This window comes from Laccaria bicolor, genomic scaffold (genome assembly GCF_000143565.1).
Source record: "Laccaria bicolor S238N-H82 LACBIscaffold_63 genomic scaffold, whole genome shotgun sequence".
NCBI lineage: Eukaryota > Fungi > Basidiomycota > Agaricomycetes > Agaricales > Hydnangiaceae > Laccaria > Laccaria bicolor.
In genome coordinates, this window is record NW_001889934.1 from 160,927 (window position 1) to 177,036 (window position 16,110).

Sequence of the window (16,110 nt, forward strand, 5' to 3'; positions counted from 1 at the left end):
GACATTTTTGGTTACATCCCAAACCCCCGTTCTCAAATTTCTGCATCCAAAGGACTTCCAGCAGCTCTTACTTACCCTATTGCATCACCTACATGCAGGTTCAACACTTTGTGTAAAGGGTAAATAGGTTACTTTAATGATAAACAATTTTATCTGTCAAACTGGCCAAATTGCACCATGAATGCACTGCAGTGTAGAAAGAATGGCTGTGAAACTTGATGGGTATGCAATTCCACAGTATTCTGCCCAACCTTACCTACTACTATGGGTTGAGCAGGCACCTCAATATGGGTTTGTGCAGTGTGTAGGGAGTCTGCACAAGGACAAGGAGGCAAGTGTGATGTAAAAATATTACTAATATTACCATATTTGGACATGTGCCTGATTATGTTAGTCAGTTAGTCCACCTCAAGTCGCCTTAACAAAAAAATTGACCCTGGGTCTTTTTTTTCAATGCCGGCACCCCCTTGCTATAGTCATCATTTGAACTGAGCTTGAAGGGTCCTTTCTAGGCATACTTGTCACTTTCTTCAACCTTACCTTTTGCCATGCAAGGAGGATTCAGCTTCTCCACATAGACAAAGATCATGAGATCAACAGGATGTATCTCATCACCAGAGTCATCTGATTTTTTGCTCCACTCAGAACTGTACAGTGGTAAGGTTGAAGATGACGTACCAGATGCGGCAACCTTTCTTTTCTTCAATTTCCTTCCTTTTCCAACACTCCTCACCTCATCATCTGAATCTGCTTCAAAATACACAGTATCAGACCACCATTTCAAAAGTTTGAATGTCAAAGGTGACTCACCAGCATTAGAATCATCCTTCTTCTTTGTGAACCTTGCCCTTCTCTTCTTCTGTGACCTCATGTTGACCTCACTATTGGAATTGCCTATAAACAATGTTCATTATTGGTAAAATACACAAGAGAAACAAAGGGTAACATACCAGGATTAGAGGGCCAGTTCTTCTTGTTGTTCTTTTCTGTATGCACATGCTTGGAGTACCCCGATTTATTAAGAAGTATTAACATACAAAATGACAAACAAATGTAAATACAATGCAACTGTCATGCAAGAAGTGGGTAAGTGACACTATGCTGCTACAACCCTATTATGCTAATCTGAGAGTTGCAGCTGCAGCTGTGCAGCTTCCTCATATTTTCCTTGCTTTGAATATGTTGCGGCAAGGTTAGTCATGCTAACCAAGGTAGCTGGATGTTCTGGCCCCAGTACTCTGTTACGCAGATCCAGGACTTTCAGCTGCAGCTCCCCAGCCTCCTCATATTTTCCTTGCTTTGAATATGTTGCTGCAAGATTACTCATGCTAACCAAGGTAGCTGGATGTTCTGGCCCCAGTACTCTGTTACGCAGATCCAGGACTTTCAGCTGCAGCTCCCCAGCCTCCTCATATTTTCCTTGCTTTGAATATGTTGCTGCAAGGTTACTCATGCTAACCAAGGTAGCTGGATGTTCTGGCCCCAGTACTCTGTTACACAGATCCAGGACTTTCAGCTGCAGCTCCCCAGCCTCCTCATATTTTCCTTGCTTTGAATATGTTGCTGCAAGATTACTCATGCTAACCAAGGTAGCTGGATGTTCTGGCCCCAGTACTCTGTTACACAGATCCAGGACTTTCAGCTGCAGCTCCCCAGCCTCCTCATATTTTCCTTGCTTTGAATATGTTGCGGCAAGGTTAGTCATGCTAACCAAGGTAGCTGGATGTTCTGGCCCCAGTACTCTGTTACGCAGATCCAGGACTTTCAGCTGCAGCTCCCCAGCCTCCTCATATTTTCCTTGCTTTGAATATGTTGCTGCAAGATTAGCTCATGCTAACCAAGGTAGCTGGATGTTCTGGCCCCAGTCACCCTGTTATATAGATCCAGGACTTTCAGCTGCAGCTCCCCAGCCTCCTCATATTTTCCTTGCTTTGAATATGTTGCTGCAAGATTTGCTATGCTGGCCAAGGTATTTGGATGTTCTGGCCCCATCACCCTATTATATAGATCCAGGACTTTCAGCTGCAGCTCCCCAGCCTCCTCATATTTTCCTTGCTTTGAATATGTCAATGCAAGATTATACATACTGGCCAAGGTATCTGGATGTTCTGGCCCCAGCACTCTATTATGTAGATCCACGACTTTCAGCTGCTAATTCCTCAGCCTCCTCATATTTTCCTTGCTTTGAATATGTCAATGCAAAATTATTCATAATGGTCAAGGTATCTGGATGTTCTGGCCCCAGCACCCTATTATGTAGATCTACGACTTTCAGCTGTAGTTCCTCAGCCTCCTCATATTTTTCTTGCTTTGAATATGTAAGTGCAAGATTTGCCATGCTGGTCAAGGTATCTGGATGTTCTGGACCCAGCACCTTTTTGATCAGATCCAAGACTTTCATCTGCAGCTGTGCAGCCTCCTCATACTTTTCTTGATTTAGATATGTTGATGCAAGATTATTCATGCTGACCAAGGTATGTGGATGTTCTGGCCCCAGCACTCTTTTACGCAGATGCACTACTTTCAACTGTAGCACCCCAGCCTCATCATATTTTCCTAGCTTTGAATATGTTTCTGCAAGATTATTCATGCTGATCAAGGTACCTGGATGTTCTGGCCCCAGTACCTGGTTATGCAGATCCAGGACTTTCAGCTGCAGCTCCCCAGCCTCCTCATATTTTCCTTGCTTTGAATATGTCAATGCAAGATTATTTATGCTGGTCAAGGTATCTGGATGTTCTGGCCCCAGCACCTTTTTGCGCAGATCCACAACTTTCAGCCCCAGCTCTGCAGCCTCCTCATACTTTCCTTGATTTGTGTATGTCAATGCAAGATTGCTCATGCAGGTCAAGGTATCTGGATGTTCTAACTCCAGCACTCTTTCAAGCAGATACAGGACAATCAGCTGCAGCTCCCCAGCCTCCTCATATTTCCCTTGGAATGACATCATTGCTGCAAGTCTATCCATGCTGGTCAAGGTATTTGGATGTTCTAGCCCCTGCTTGTTTATCCTCATTTCTACAATTTTATATTCAAGATACTCTGCATCTTTCCACATTCCATTTTCATGGAATACATAACTGAACCTAGAGTATTCATCTTCATCAAACACTCTTTCAAAGCCATCATCCTCCTGTGGCTGGTAATTGGCTTTGATGTGTGGTACAAGAAGCCTCTTGAATGCGATGTTGTCAGCTGTCATCTCCTTTGTAATACAGTTTACAAGGATAAGTTTTGACACTTGCATCATGCACTTCTTTTGAGATATTGACATTCTGTCTCTACTCCATTGATGCATCAATGGGTGAATGGCATAAGTTCCTGCAGAGGTTGAGTGCTGCTTGATCAAAGAAAAGGACATAAGAACCCTAACTCCTTCATGAAAGAAGAATTGATTCCAAGACTGATCTTTTTCAAGCTGAAGCAATTTATTCATATGTGTTTCAACTTCTTCTTCTAGTCCACTATGCAGTCCTTTGGAGAACTCGACAGCAGCCTTTTTAAAGGCAGCCTCAATGATATTCTCATGATGTAGAAATGCAGCAGTTTCCAGAATAAGAAGAGCAGCCTGAGCAGCTGCTCTACCATGCCCATCAGATTTCCTGTTTGCCCTTGATTCAATTTCATTGAATGACAAATCCCATGTTTCATACACTGTACGATTGTACTGAGATGCACCCCTAAATGAAGGGTGGTTCATAAGCTTGTTCCTATGTTGAGAGAGATGCTCAAGGTAATTATCAATACTACAGAGACCAGCTTCAATGGAAGCTCCTGCTTGGTCAACAGCTAGAGGTAAGCAGCAGAGCTCATTTACAATTTGTTGAGCTGTGCTGTAGACATCTCCAGTTAAATGGCTGGCTTTCAGCAAGAGTGATATGGCTTCCTTTTCAGCCATCTGATTAACCTCAAGAGAATTTTCATAAGATGTCACCCGCCCAAGAGATCGATTTCTGCTAGTAACCAGAATATTGCCCTGAGAACCAGATGGAATAAATTTTTCTACTACTTCAGGTGCACCATCAGCATTGTCAAAGACAAGCAGCCATTCACCCTGCAGGGATCCAATCCAGATAAGAGCAGACTCAGAGGACACAGATACACCAGCAGCTTTAGCCTCAGGATGAGAGCAAAGACCCTTTAACCCAAGGGCAATGGTATCTTCAGAAGATGCATCAATCCAGAAAACATGAGAGAATCTACATGTACATCTCATAAGATCAGAAATATAGTATGTGAAGAAACTTACCTTTCAGCCATCTTTTCAACAAACTTCAGACAAATCTGTGTCTTGCCAATACCCCCCATACCATACAACAAAAAAGACTTCCTGCTTCTATCTACTTGATCTTGAAGTGCAAAGTGATCCATCAGCCTCTTGAGAACATCCTCACGGCCTGTGAATAAGGCACTTGAATTTGGTCTTTGGGGAAGAAAGGGTAAATCATCTTGACCCCCGCTGGCATGTTCATGAACCTCAATCTTGACAAAAATCTCATCAATATCCCAAACCATCAATGCTGTTGTCATGGTACACACATTTTGAGCGACATAGAGTGTTGTATCCCTTATAACGAAATTGTGAGCTCCCGGAAATACATTCTAGGATTCCAAAAGACAAGGGGCATGAGCCAAAGAATTTATTCATGCATTATAAACACGCACCAGAGACGTTCCTCCCCCCGTAACCTCCGGCACCCTCATAAATGTGGACCTAAATCTCGTCAGGATGCTATCTGCCAGGGTGGAAATCATGAACTCCAACCTCGAAGTGCTAGGGCGTGGGCGTTCGTTACGTGGGCGCTCTGCGCCCATGAGCCGGTCAAGCATCCCCTTGAACTTTCCTTTCAAACGATTTTCACGAGGGCGACTAGAATCAGACATCGTGGTTCAGAAGAGAGTTGTGAATGCTGTGCGGCGTCAATTGTCCAGATGGGTCCATCGTTTCACAGAGTCAGCTGACGTCCGTTCCTTTCAAACTGCTGAGCGCTCCGAGTTAACGCGCAGTGGCGTGCCTCAGCGTAGGAGGCACCTTAAAGGACGGCGGTCAAAGAAGAAGTGTGAGAAAAAGAAACAAAACAACGCCTTTCACCAGCCTCAAGGGGACGAAGAGATGACATGCTATTTCGTTTCAGATATTCACAAAAGCAGCAGATCCACTACGGAGATACCAATAAAAACCTAAAACAAACAGTAAATTACATTGAAAGCCAAAAGACGAACACACATACCTGGCTTCATCATCATCATCGAAGTAGAACTTAGCGATCCCTGTCTAGCGACATTCCGGCTCTACCTCCTCTCTTCCATCCTCGGCGTTCCTCGCATTCCTTGTCATCCCTCTCCCTACTATCATCCTCACTAATTCGCACGAGATCCGGTCGTAATTCATATCCTGTAGGGGGACAAGGATCCACTGCGGCCAACGGATCGCAAGGATGATCTTGGTTTCCTGCAGCTCGGGCCTCGCCTCGCGGATCCTACAAAAGACCAACCAATTAGCTCATCATCAAGAGGGGAGGAGCGACGTCGTACCAAGCGGTTATGCATCACTCTATTGTCAGGCCGATGGAATGAGTACGATCGAAGATCCCAAGTCCTACCTATCGAAGTATCGAATCCTGGAAGGACAACGAGGCATCTGTGCACCACCGGAATTCCTTGTGTTGGATTATTGTCGTTACGGCGGGCCGTCGGTAGAGCTGCGGAGTGCTGAGATCTAAGTTGGGCGAACCAAAAAACGGCGTCGTCACGAAGTTCGGGGCAGCCGATCGCCGCAGGAGTTGGTACGGGTGAGTGAACCAACTTCTGGTAATGGTGCTTTAGAAAGGGAAGCGTCACTCGAACCATGGATGCTCACCTGATATGATAAACAGCACAAAACGTCTACCGTTGGATGACTAGCCTCTCCTCTGCGCCGTGAATCTTGGTCCTCGTCCTGAACGTATTGTTATATGGGGTTCTCCCGTTTAGAGATATCCCCAAAACGCCCGCTTGAGTTCAAGGGGAGTGTGGCGCACGAGGTGAACTGTAGGTTAGATGATCAGAAGATGGGCGCTTTGAAGAAAGCAGATGAAAGAGGGCACGCACGTAAACTTCGGCGACAAGACGATCGCCTCTCGGTTTGTTGATCTTTCATTTCACTCAAGGGGTGGTTGATACGGGTTTCCGAATCGTCCGCGGACCAGGACTACGGTGATGAAACGCTCGTGGAAACCGAGGAAACCGACATGGCCTCACTGACGGAGAGATACGAGGGTTATGAGCGAAGAAGTAGTTGAATGCAGTAGCCTTTCTGAAACCTTTACGTGTTTCAAAGCTTGTGCGCCATGCGTGAACTTTCAATTCCCCATGTTAGCTTTACCCTCAATGCAATGAGCAATGACAGATTGAATACTCACCTAGCGAATGTCGAGCAGGAGAACTGGACAGCTTGAGTCTCCACTTCCCCCCAAATGTGAAGAGAATATTGAGTGTAATTCTGAAGCGCGCGAATGGTAAGTGATAGGTTAGCAACGCTGGCGAAGATGATGATGGTCGAGGACGATGATGTTCACGTTGATCAATTCGCGTCGATCAACGTTTGCTTTCTCTTTCCACTACCACCACCGGTTGACAACTTTCACTAGTCGTGCATATGACGAACGACCTCCAATGTTCCCCACGCCGCCTTTTTCCAATCCTCGGACTATTGATATTGTGCGCATATAGGCACCTCCGATGTTCCCCAACCCACGCACAGGCGCCTCCCTCACTCTTTCTTTCCGTTTTGCAACGAGGGAATCCTTATCATACAATCGGGACCATTGGCTGCATCGCGGGCGTTCCCAGCTCTCGAAGCTGGTGCTTTACATGTATACGTTCTCCCAACAGGCGGCAGCTGGCCCAGCTCTCCCCCACTCAGACATGTCCCCAAAAGGAAATATTGCAAATTATGTGTCCCTTGTACGGATATATCTTCTCATAACAACTTAAATAATATGCCCAAATGGCTCAATGGATAAATGTGCTTCAGAGAACTTACATAATGGCTGCTGAGATTCTTGAGGTTGATGGTTCAATCCTCTCTTTGGACACTTTTTATCTTTTACATTTAAAACATACCGGGGGCAATGTCAAAATACTTAGGGCAATGTCAATTGCCCTAAGTATTTTGTTGGTTAGGTTAGGTTAGGTAGGTTCGGGGTTGGGCTAGGTTCAGGGTTAGGCTTAATGGTTAGGGATGGGAATCATTTTCTCCCCGCGCGGTAGCGCGTTCTTGGTTAGGTTAGGAGGTTAGGGTTGGTTAGGGTTAGGTTAGGTTAGGGTTAGGAGGTTAGGGTGCTCGCAGATGCGCTATGTGCATCTGCGAGCGCGACTTAGGGCAATGGCACATTGCCCTAAGTCGTGAGATTGCCATATACGGAAGGTGAACACATCACGTGTGTCTGAGTGGGGGAGACGTACACCACCATTTGTTCAAAATGCTGATGGCATCTGGCATGAATCTCCGCTTGACAGATTACTGATGGAGGTCGCCCCGGCATGGAGGGCAGGTGTGTCGGAGCTTGGGGCGTAAATGTCAGAGCCAGCGGCTCGACACCTGACCCACAGGTTTTCAACTCTGCTCAGGAAGACCTGTACCGCCAATTTTCTTCGGGCGACGAAATGATGTACTTGAGATACAAATTATTCATAGTAAGATAATAAAATGATACATTGAGCACTTCCAAGTTCTTACAGGTAGAAAAGACACGGAATCCTGAGCTCAACATGAAAAGGCCCGTGCGAGAAACTCTCCAAAATTTCCCCAAGTCGTTTAAACTCCGCCCTATGTTTGGTTATTTCCAAACTTCAACCAGAACCAAACTCACCTTCCTCTCCACCACAACCGTCTCTCGCCCAGTTGCTTGCTTGCTCCCCTCATTATTTCTTGTTTTCATCTGTGTTCCACTACCAAGTGGTCTGCGCCCCATGTAATCCTCCTCATGTTGTTCCATTGGTTGTCCTTGTTACCCACCCGTGCGTCTGTGCGTGGTCACCACCTGTCACTGTTCTGGGCTTTTGTTCCTGCCCATTGCCCCTTTGTAGTTCCTCCCCGACAAGTGGCCACTTGCTAATACTGACTCTCCCGGACAGGTTCACTTTCGCATGCGCCACGTAGTGGCAGCCGCAGTAGACGCGCGCCTATCACCATCATCAAACCCAAGCTTGGCTCTCCAGACAACATCTCAACGTGGTATCCGCCCTCCGCTACCCTCCTCTCATTCAACGAGCCAGAGGCTCCGCTTTGACGCGCCTTGTTTGTGGTTGCGCATTCGGCGGACAGCGCAAAGGGTGGTCGGGTGGGGGAATGTTTTTTGAACGGAAGAGCAGACACAGGTAGTAATTGGAACTGCCTCATTTCTCACATCCTTCCATACACCCTATACCTTTGTACTATGCAACCTGTTTATAATCCTTGCTTATGAAAATGTGGCCAACGTCATCCTCCTCCTTGCCCCTTGTATTTTATGGACTAAATAAGAACATGAACACCTAGTACAAATATGGCCAGGGAGAAATATTGAAAATATAGTGAATTTACGTAGGCTGGGCTGCCAGCTGGTCCCCAGCTGCCCCAGACAGGTAATGCCAAGATCGACCTGGGCACACCCTGCTATTAGTCGGATTTCGATCATGGTGTGGACTCGGATCATTATTGCCTGACAGGTGGGAAAACATGCCACACAGGGTTTGACTCTCAGGTTTTTCTCACATGCCTGTCATTTGGCGGTGTAGGACACTTCCAGGCGGCCTGCGTTCAGCATGCGAGGAAATCCAATCGCGCGTCCAGGGACGGTAATTACCTCGTTGATCTGCACGCTTGGCTTACGGGACTTACAGACATTGCATTTGCATCGGCTCATACCTCAGGCTTTAGGCCTCAGGTCTAGGGCATCTACAGAAGAACTACACGCTCCTGCAAAATCGCCGTATACCGGTGAACACGACCGACATTCCCCCATTCGCTTCCTCTCATCAGTTCTTGACGGAAAAAGCAACGCCCTTGCAAGTGAGCGTGACGACTAATAGGAGAGTATGAAGTAGCGTCTAACATTACGAGGGAGGTGCTGGCGAGTGGGGTGTGCGATACAGAACGTAGGGCGGATGAAGTTTCCTAAATCCAAGGCTATGGACGACACCGATGCAGACGAACTGTCCGCAGAGAACAGTGGTGTACAGACTCTCAACCGCCCCGTCGAAGAATCAACTCGACACCGCTTGAAATGGGTCGCTCAAGTGTACGAATATTGGCCCCTCTTCAAACTAGCTACGAAGATATGCTCGAGCTGCCGGCGAACAAGTCACCACCCACTCACACCCTCACACCCACTCCCAAACTCGGGCGATTCATTCTGCTGGACTCCGCACAGGGACTCTTCTTCTTCCCCCTCCTCACACACCACATACTCACTATCCACGTGGACCTCGTGTCGGCGGACAAACTCATGCCGCAGGGCGTGCTAAACCTCATACTCAGCAAGACTGAACTCATTGCCGCGAAGAAGTTCCCCGGGAACAGATAAAAGCTGATGCATCTCGTTGTGGGAGGCGCACGGGGCTGTGCGTCGTTCGCGTATGTTCTTTCTCTCTGGGTATTTGTCTTGTCACGAACTTACTCTCACTTTGAAGTTAAAAAACGAGGCGATCCCTCTGTCCTAGAAGAGGTACTTTCCTCCCGTGCGTGAGGGTCCGAGCCCATCCTCGTTTGAGGAACCTCCTCAGCCTTGGTCGGGACAACGTTCGGTGGTATCCCGCTCACGCTCTGCAGTGTAGCTGAGAGCATGGTTATGTGCACTGGTGTGGAGAGAGAAGTACAGACGCCGGAGTATGAAAGGGGCAAGACGTCGCTTATCTTGGTGGGTGTTGCGAGGTTGTCGATGCGCCTTTGGGTGTTTCCTCGTGACTGGGCCTACTCCTGCTCTTACGTCCAAGCCATCCACGTCTTCTACTACCATTGCCACCACAGCACCTCTACACCCCAACTCGCTATCCCAGTCACCATCACCACACGCGTGTCAATTCCCGATCAACGCTTCACAAGCGGCAATTGGTCAACTATCCTACAAACCCTCGAGGCAGGGGGACCAGAGCGCCCCCCAGGAGTGATCATTGTGGGATGGAGCGTCTTGGGGTTATGGAGTGGCGGTGCAGCCGGGATGAGGGAGAGGGTGATGAAGGGGCAGAGGGCCAAAAGTGGCAACGTGGGGAGGGGTGGAGGGTGAGGAAGAGACCTCATGAGGCGTGGGCGGGGTTTGATATGGGGTGGCTTCAACGTGTTGTGAGTTAGTTGTACTTGAGCGAGTTTTTCTCGTGTTGTTCTGGAATATTGATTTGGTGCTCATCTTAGTCTTTTCTACAGTACACTATGGAGGAGAGGACGCCTTGAAGTAGCTCCTTCTAAATTTCATGGTCATCCTTGTGGACGCTTTGATTGCTAGCGAAAAACTCTAGCGAGAAATCAGCTTCACCTTCATCCTCGGACTCAGCCTTCGCTTGGGACCCTTTGGAATGTTTAGAGGCTCCATTGCCATTTCAATTGGTGGCTTAGAACGTACCCTTTTTGCTGCTCGGGCGTTCAAGAGCCACGCTGGGGTCGTCGTCGTCTCTGTCGACGACCTAGCCATAGATAAGGACCATTATACGCACCCAACGTGACGAGCCTCACCATTCCGAGCCATAGCGCGCACCTCTCCTGAGCATGCCAGTGTCAGCTGACTGTCCCAGCTCTCCCCCCCGCCACTCGTTTTGGCTATCATAGTCATCGTAACAATCGGAACTCTACTGGGCAATTTGCAAATCCTATAAAAGTGACACAAAGGCATAGTTCAAGATGCGGCTACTAGTGCTTGAGGGGCGAGAAACTATTTATCAAAGCCAATCACTCATAAAATACGTATTACCTTCCTTTGAAAACAGTGTAGACTTTGAGAACATACTTAGTACGATGAACCAAAGCCTTTTGTAGATCAAGTTTCAAATGTCTAGCTGCATAACCAAAAGGGTAATCATTCCCACGGGGCCAAAATTTACGATAGCCACCCATCTTTTAGTAGCTCTTGGGCACTCGGTCGCAGCCTCGGATCCAATGTCAAGCATCTGCGCAAGAATGCAGCGGTGCATACAATCTCGCTCTCGTCAACGACTTTAAGTTCTCGCAAAGGGACTTCGAGGGTGGATGTTTCAGAATCGCTGGTTGTGTGAAGAAGCGTGTCTAAGTTAAGAAAGTAATGAATCGTCGAGGAGAGTATGATCAGATGAAGTTACGCTTACCTTTCTCATTAAAATATTTCCCCCGATCCTCGCAATCTTTGAGGAATTCAAGTGGGAACGGCCCTAAACCTCTACCATATATTGCAAATGGAGTTCATGCGAGTAATTACGAGCGTCCTGGCCGAAAAGGTGCAAATTGGTGAGAATTTCAAACACCTAGGATGCATTCAGTATCAGCGGAGCGATATAGGTAACCAACGTACAAGGCAACCGACAGTCCAGATGTCGATGGCGGACGTCCAAGGATATCTGAGGGTGACTTCGGGGGCGCGGATTAGAGATGGTTAACGAAGAAACTCTCTCCTGGGCGCGTCGAAGGGAGTGGCTGTTGATGCATCATCGGTAAGAGTGAGTAAAAGTAGAAGGCAAGATGTGCGCACCTTCGCTGTAATCCATCACTCGCACCGATATATCCTCAATAGATTCACAAAGGCTAAAATACGGTAGAGGCTGTGAACGTGAAAAGACAAGACATAAATCCAATGATTTAGGTCTAGGGGAGGGCCATAAATCAATGCAGACTCCGACTGGGTTGATTCGCTTATTCCAGAAGCCCTTGATTTAGGTATTGAAAGAAGGACGTTCTTGGATTTGACATCTTCACATATGATCATCAGCAAGGATAAGAATGTGTGCAGGGTCAGACCCACCAGTGTGAATATACCCGCATTCACGAATCACGATGAAGGTAGTCCAGAGCGAGAAGAACCTGTTCTATGATGCGCTTCACAATGGGAGGGCGAGCCATCCTGCCCAGGCACTCGAAAGTTTGCCACGCTCGAGCTCAACGGCTCCGTAACAAAGCATATGTGACCGCCGGCCGCGCTGTTGGCAATAAAAAAACGTTTGAGAGCCAAGCAGTGATTGAATCCGGGGCTGTTGGGGTTGGCAGATTCGATCTTCCGGAATACATCTCTCTCTGGTGAATGACCCCCGACAATTGTTGCAGAGGCTTGCAACGTCAAGATCTTCAAGGCAACGAATGTCCTTGTGTCCGCCGAGTGGTCGCTGTAGTGATATTTAGAGGACTAGTAGTAAACGAATTTACCAGCCAACTCACAGCGCGAGCCACACGGAGGAGTTGGCAGCCCAACCCAGCTAACTTTATGATTGAGAAAGGGTTGACGGAGGGAAGCTCAAATAAACGCACTTTGCAGACGAGTTGATACTCATTTAGCGAACGTCCGACTGCAGCAGAGGTGATGTAGCCAAAGCCCTCCTCGAAAGTCGAGAGCAGAGGTTCCTCCGGGGGCACGGCCCTTCCTCCCATCGCGGCGGCAAGGAGCTTGGGATCGATTACGATGCCTCGTTTAATCCTCGGATTAGTATTGATATAGTACGGATCTAACCACCTCCAAAGTTCCTAACCGAGTGTCAATCCGAGGCAGGCGATTTGGTAGGTAGTAAGCTAGTAAACTTGAAGTTGGCGGAGATGACATTTGTTTTGGTCGTTGTCTCTCTCCACTACCACGAAGAGTCGCCAAAATTCACTCTTCGCACATATAACCACCTCCAATGCTCCCCACGCCGCCTGCCTTCTTCCTGCAAAAATTTGGGACCACTGTTACTGTACGCATATAGCCACCTCCAAACACACATACGAGCGCCTCCCTCATTCTTTCATTTCGTCGTGCAACTTCGAGGGAATCCTTATCATAGGGTCGGTACTCAGTACTCAGTACTCATTAGCTGCATTGCGGGCATTCGCGGCTCTCGAAACTGACGCTTCACGTACACATTCTCGCAAAAGGCGGCCTGCATTCAGTATGCGAGAAAGTTCAATGGCGCGTCCGGGAACACCAACTGGCGGGACCAGCTCGTTGTTCTCGACGCTTGGCTTACGGGACGTACAGACATTGCATCACGGACACTCTCTTAGCCTCGCCCCTCAGGCCTAGGGCATTTGTAGAACAACTCGACAAATCGATCTCTCCCACTGTTAAATTCCTCTCTTCAGTTTTTGCACCCGACAACGAAAGAACCTAGGCCCTTGCAAGTGGGCGTGTCGACTAACGGGGAGGGGTGTCGATTAGCATCCAGGATTGCGAGGGAGGTGGTCAGGTTGCCCAAGGACGTGGGGTGCGCGGTGCAGAGCGTAGGGCAGATGAGAAGTCCAAGGCCATGGACCACACCGATGCAGACGAAGTGTCCCCAGAGGACAATGGTGTACTCACTCCCAACTCTCGCGTTGAAGAATCAACTCGACGCCGCCTGAAATGGGTCGCCCAAGAGATCGAATACTAACCCCTCTCCAAACTAGCTAGCCTTTGGACGAAGATGTGGCTCGAGCTGACGTCGGACAAACCGCCGCCCATTCACACCCTCTCCCCCACTCCCAAATTCGGGCGAATTGTCCTGCTGGACTCTGGGAACGGACATCCCGTCCTGCTCACCCTCATCACACACCAAATACTCTATCCACGCAAACCTCGTGTTGGCGCACAGACTCGTCCTGCAGGATGTGCTAAATCTCATGCCCGAACTCATTATCGCGAAGAAGATCCTCGGGAATGCATATGAGAACCAGGAAGAGATGATGCATTTCGCTGTGGAAGGCGCGCGGAAGGGGGTTGTGCATCGTTCGTGTATGTTCTTTCTCTTTGAGTATTTGTCTTGTCACGAACTTAATCCCACTACTATGAAGATAAACCAAGTCGATCCCTTATTACGACCATTCCTTTAAAGAGGTACTTTTCTTCCGTGCGCCTGGGCTCCAGTGTCAGGTGTCTCCTCCGCCTCGGCCAGGCCAACGTTCAGTGGTATCCCGGTCACGCACCACGGTCGGGAGGGTGGTTGTGTGGGGAGGGGTGGGAGCACGCGGTACAGATGCCGGAGTATACGTTGGTTGTTTTGATGGGTGTTGTGAAATTGATGCGCTTTTGGGCGTTTCTTCGTTGACTGGGCCCACACCTGCTTGGACGTCCACGACATCTTCATTTTTCAAACGACACTAGCATACACCCCAACCCGCTATCCACAGGTCGTATCGCACATAGCCCCAAAACGGCCCTCCCTTCTTGAGAAGAACTACTTGTTCATGCCAACATGCTCGAGCACACATTAACTTTATATCTAGGAGTGGTCATCCAGAGATCCCGGATCCAAGCACTGTGGCTTGATAGGTGCATATTGGGCAGCACATCCTACGTTCTCCCATACATCTACCCAGCATCCAGAATTCGAATCTCTACCCCCTTGGGATCCGACTTGCGCAATCCGTACACCTTGACCTCCAGAGTGCTGTGCCAGTGTTCCAATTGCCCATGTTCAACGTGCTACCTGAGCAGCTCTTGCAACTTCGACGTTTTGTTCACGGTAACGGACGAAAGCCCAAACCACTCCTTCATCCTCTTGGTTCCCTCGCGGCTCCACGTTACGATAATGCATCTTGACCATCTATTTCGCGTTTGGCAGCACCTTTCCTCCTTGTCTCCCAGCTACATCTCTCCGCTTCCTCGTCCCTCCATCCTCTTGGCCTTCTACTCGTGGCTCTTTCCTTCCACCATTTATCGCCATTCATTTCGTCTTTGGCAGGATATCCTCTCCCCGCCTTTCCTTCATTCTGCCTCGGCCTTTTCCATCCATTGAGATGTCACTCGAGTCGCAGGGTCTTCGTATCGCAATGCTGCATCCCAATCTCCGCAATTGCTGCCGTATACGGTAACGGACGGGAGCTCTTGAAGCCACACATCTTCCCGTAAAGCACTCGCAGTCTCCTCCACCATTCCCCTTGGCCTTCTCGTTGTGCCTCTTTTTTGAACCTGTCGTGGTACCCTATCTCGACGATTGATGAGATATGGCGTTTGGCCACTGGCATTACTCCCCGGACCTACATGAGCCCAAACCACACCCCGCCTTTTCTCTCTTTGCATTCTAGTTTTGTTCTGGACGAGAAGTAAGAACTCAAACCACCCATCTTCCGTCGTTAAGAGTGACGCAGTCACAGCTTCCTCCTCCATCCTTTGCCTTCTCCTCATGGCTCATTTCTTGCGCTTGACATCTCACTCCATCCCACGATCCATGTTTGCCGGGACTTCCTAGATTTGCCCGAACCTATTTCTTCCTGCCTCTCGACATTTACCCAATCGCTCCATGTGTCTCAAGCTGAAGCTCCAAGTTCCACCCCCCTTTTCGCATCCAAACAGATGCTGCAGTGTGGTGTACTGCGCAGCCTACTTCGCGAGTTGACAGCACCCCTCTCTCGTCCTCTTGGAGTGGTTTCTTATGTTTACCCTCACTACTTCATGACTGTAACAAGGCGGTATCCCAACAAGAAACTTTTCTCTCTTTCATAAACGTGCTCCATGGGCCTGTTATACACCATCTCCGCCATGTGATCGTCCACTGCTAGTACTACTACTACAGTACTAGCATGGCGTGCCCGAGGTCCCCGTCAAGCCACCGAGCCCATGATCAATCAAGGCAACTGTACTGAGGTGCAGCCTGAGGTGGATTGCAATTTGCGCCTCGACTGGATTGTACATTCACCGCGCACCGTCCTGTCGAGCTCCCTCCCTTCCCAACTCTTAGTGACAAGTCTTGGCGCTTCCGAACCGGACCCCGACCTACCCCGACTCAGGTTCTTGGGCTCCCAAGTTCCAAGGGTCCAACCCTTCTTTCAAGTTCGGAAGTTCCTGGCTAAATTTCTTCCGATTCGGACTCGCGCTTACCTCCGTCCGTGTCCGTGCCCTTCTTATTCATAGACTTGAACGAATTGGGCAATACTTTGTGTGGGAGTTGACTATGTAGTTTCGTGCTTGCGGTTCAATATACATACATTGCAATGCGTCGTGTTTTGAGGTATAAAACAAAATA

General features: G+C 48.5%; 7 protein-coding genes across 7 annotated transcripts; 3 read left to right on the plus strand and 4 right to left on the minus strand.

Annotated features, from left to right (window-relative positions):
* Positions 1-508: 508 nt before the first annotated feature.
* Positions 509-1,035, minus strand: LACBIDRAFT_314737 (uncharacterized protein; the record flags this gene model as incomplete). Its single annotated transcript, XM_001889194.1, has 3 exons — positions 509-750; positions 811-894; positions 951-1,035. The coding sequence occupies 3 exons, from the start codon at positions 1,033-1,035 to the stop codon at positions 509-511; spliced, it is 411 nt and encodes a 136-aa protein (XP_001889229.1).
* A 4,226-nt stretch (positions 1,036-5,261) lies between these two features.
* On the minus strand, positions 5,262-5,850 carry LACBIDRAFT_314740 (uncharacterized protein; the record flags this gene model as incomplete). The annotated part of the gene is made up of 2 exons (XM_001889195.1): positions 5,262-5,480; positions 5,536-5,850. The coding sequence occupies 2 exons, from the start codon at positions 5,848-5,850 to the stop codon at positions 5,262-5,264; spliced, it is 534 nt and encodes a 177-aa protein (XP_001889230.1).
* A 2,008-nt stretch (positions 5,851-7,858) lies between these two features.
* On the plus strand, positions 7,859-8,473 carry LACBIDRAFT_314741 (uncharacterized protein). The gene is made up of 2 exons (XM_001889151.1): positions 7,859-8,066; positions 8,119-8,473. Exons 1-2 carry the CDS (start codon positions 7,968-7,970, stop codon positions 8,341-8,343), a joined length of 324 nt encoding a protein of 107 aa, XP_001889186.1. The 5' UTR covers positions 7,859-7,967; the 3' UTR covers positions 8,344-8,473.
* Positions 8,474-9,248: 775 nt separating this feature from the next.
* Positions 9,249-9,548, plus strand: LACBIDRAFT_314742 (uncharacterized protein; the record flags this gene model as incomplete). Its single annotated transcript, XM_001889152.1, has 1 exon — positions 9,249-9,548. One exon carries the CDS (start codon positions 9,249-9,251, stop codon positions 9,546-9,548), a length of 300 nt encoding a protein of 99 aa, XP_001889187.1.
* Positions 9,549-9,806: 258 nt separating this feature from the next.
* Positions 9,807-10,247, plus strand: LACBIDRAFT_314743 (uncharacterized protein; the record flags this gene model as incomplete). Its single annotated transcript, XM_001889153.1, has 1 exon — positions 9,807-10,247. One exon carries the CDS (start codon positions 9,807-9,809, stop codon positions 10,245-10,247), a length of 441 nt encoding a protein of 146 aa, XP_001889188.1.
* A 1,111-nt stretch (positions 10,248-11,358) lies between these two features.
* Positions 11,359-11,691, minus strand: LACBIDRAFT_314744 (uncharacterized protein; the record flags this gene model as incomplete). The annotated part of the gene is made up of 3 exons (XM_001889196.1): positions 11,359-11,451; positions 11,499-11,554; positions 11,676-11,691. 3 exons carry the CDS (start codon positions 11,689-11,691, stop codon positions 11,359-11,361), a joined length of 165 nt encoding a protein of 54 aa, XP_001889231.1.
* A 281-nt stretch (positions 11,692-11,972) lies between these two features.
* LACBIDRAFT_314745 (uncharacterized protein) lies at positions 11,973-12,565 on the minus strand (the record flags this gene model as incomplete). Its single annotated transcript, XM_001889197.1, has 3 exons — positions 11,973-12,303; positions 12,356-12,393; positions 12,446-12,565. 3 exons carry the CDS (start codon positions 12,563-12,565, stop codon positions 11,973-11,975), a joined length of 489 nt encoding a protein of 162 aa, XP_001889232.1.
* Between the last annotated feature and the right edge of the window lie 3,545 nt (positions 12,566-16,110).

Bases quoted from the DNA above. Each gene is read 5' to 3' on its own strand.
- LACBIDRAFT_314741 (XM_001889151.1), top strand. From the start codon at position 7,968: ATGTTGTTCCATTGGTTGTCCTTGTTACCCACCCGTGCGTCTGTGCGT. The intron at 8,067-8,118 runs GTAGTTCCTCCC...TCTCCCGGACAG, and splicing joins TTCCTGCCCATTGCCCCTTT to GTTCACTTTCGCATGCGCCA.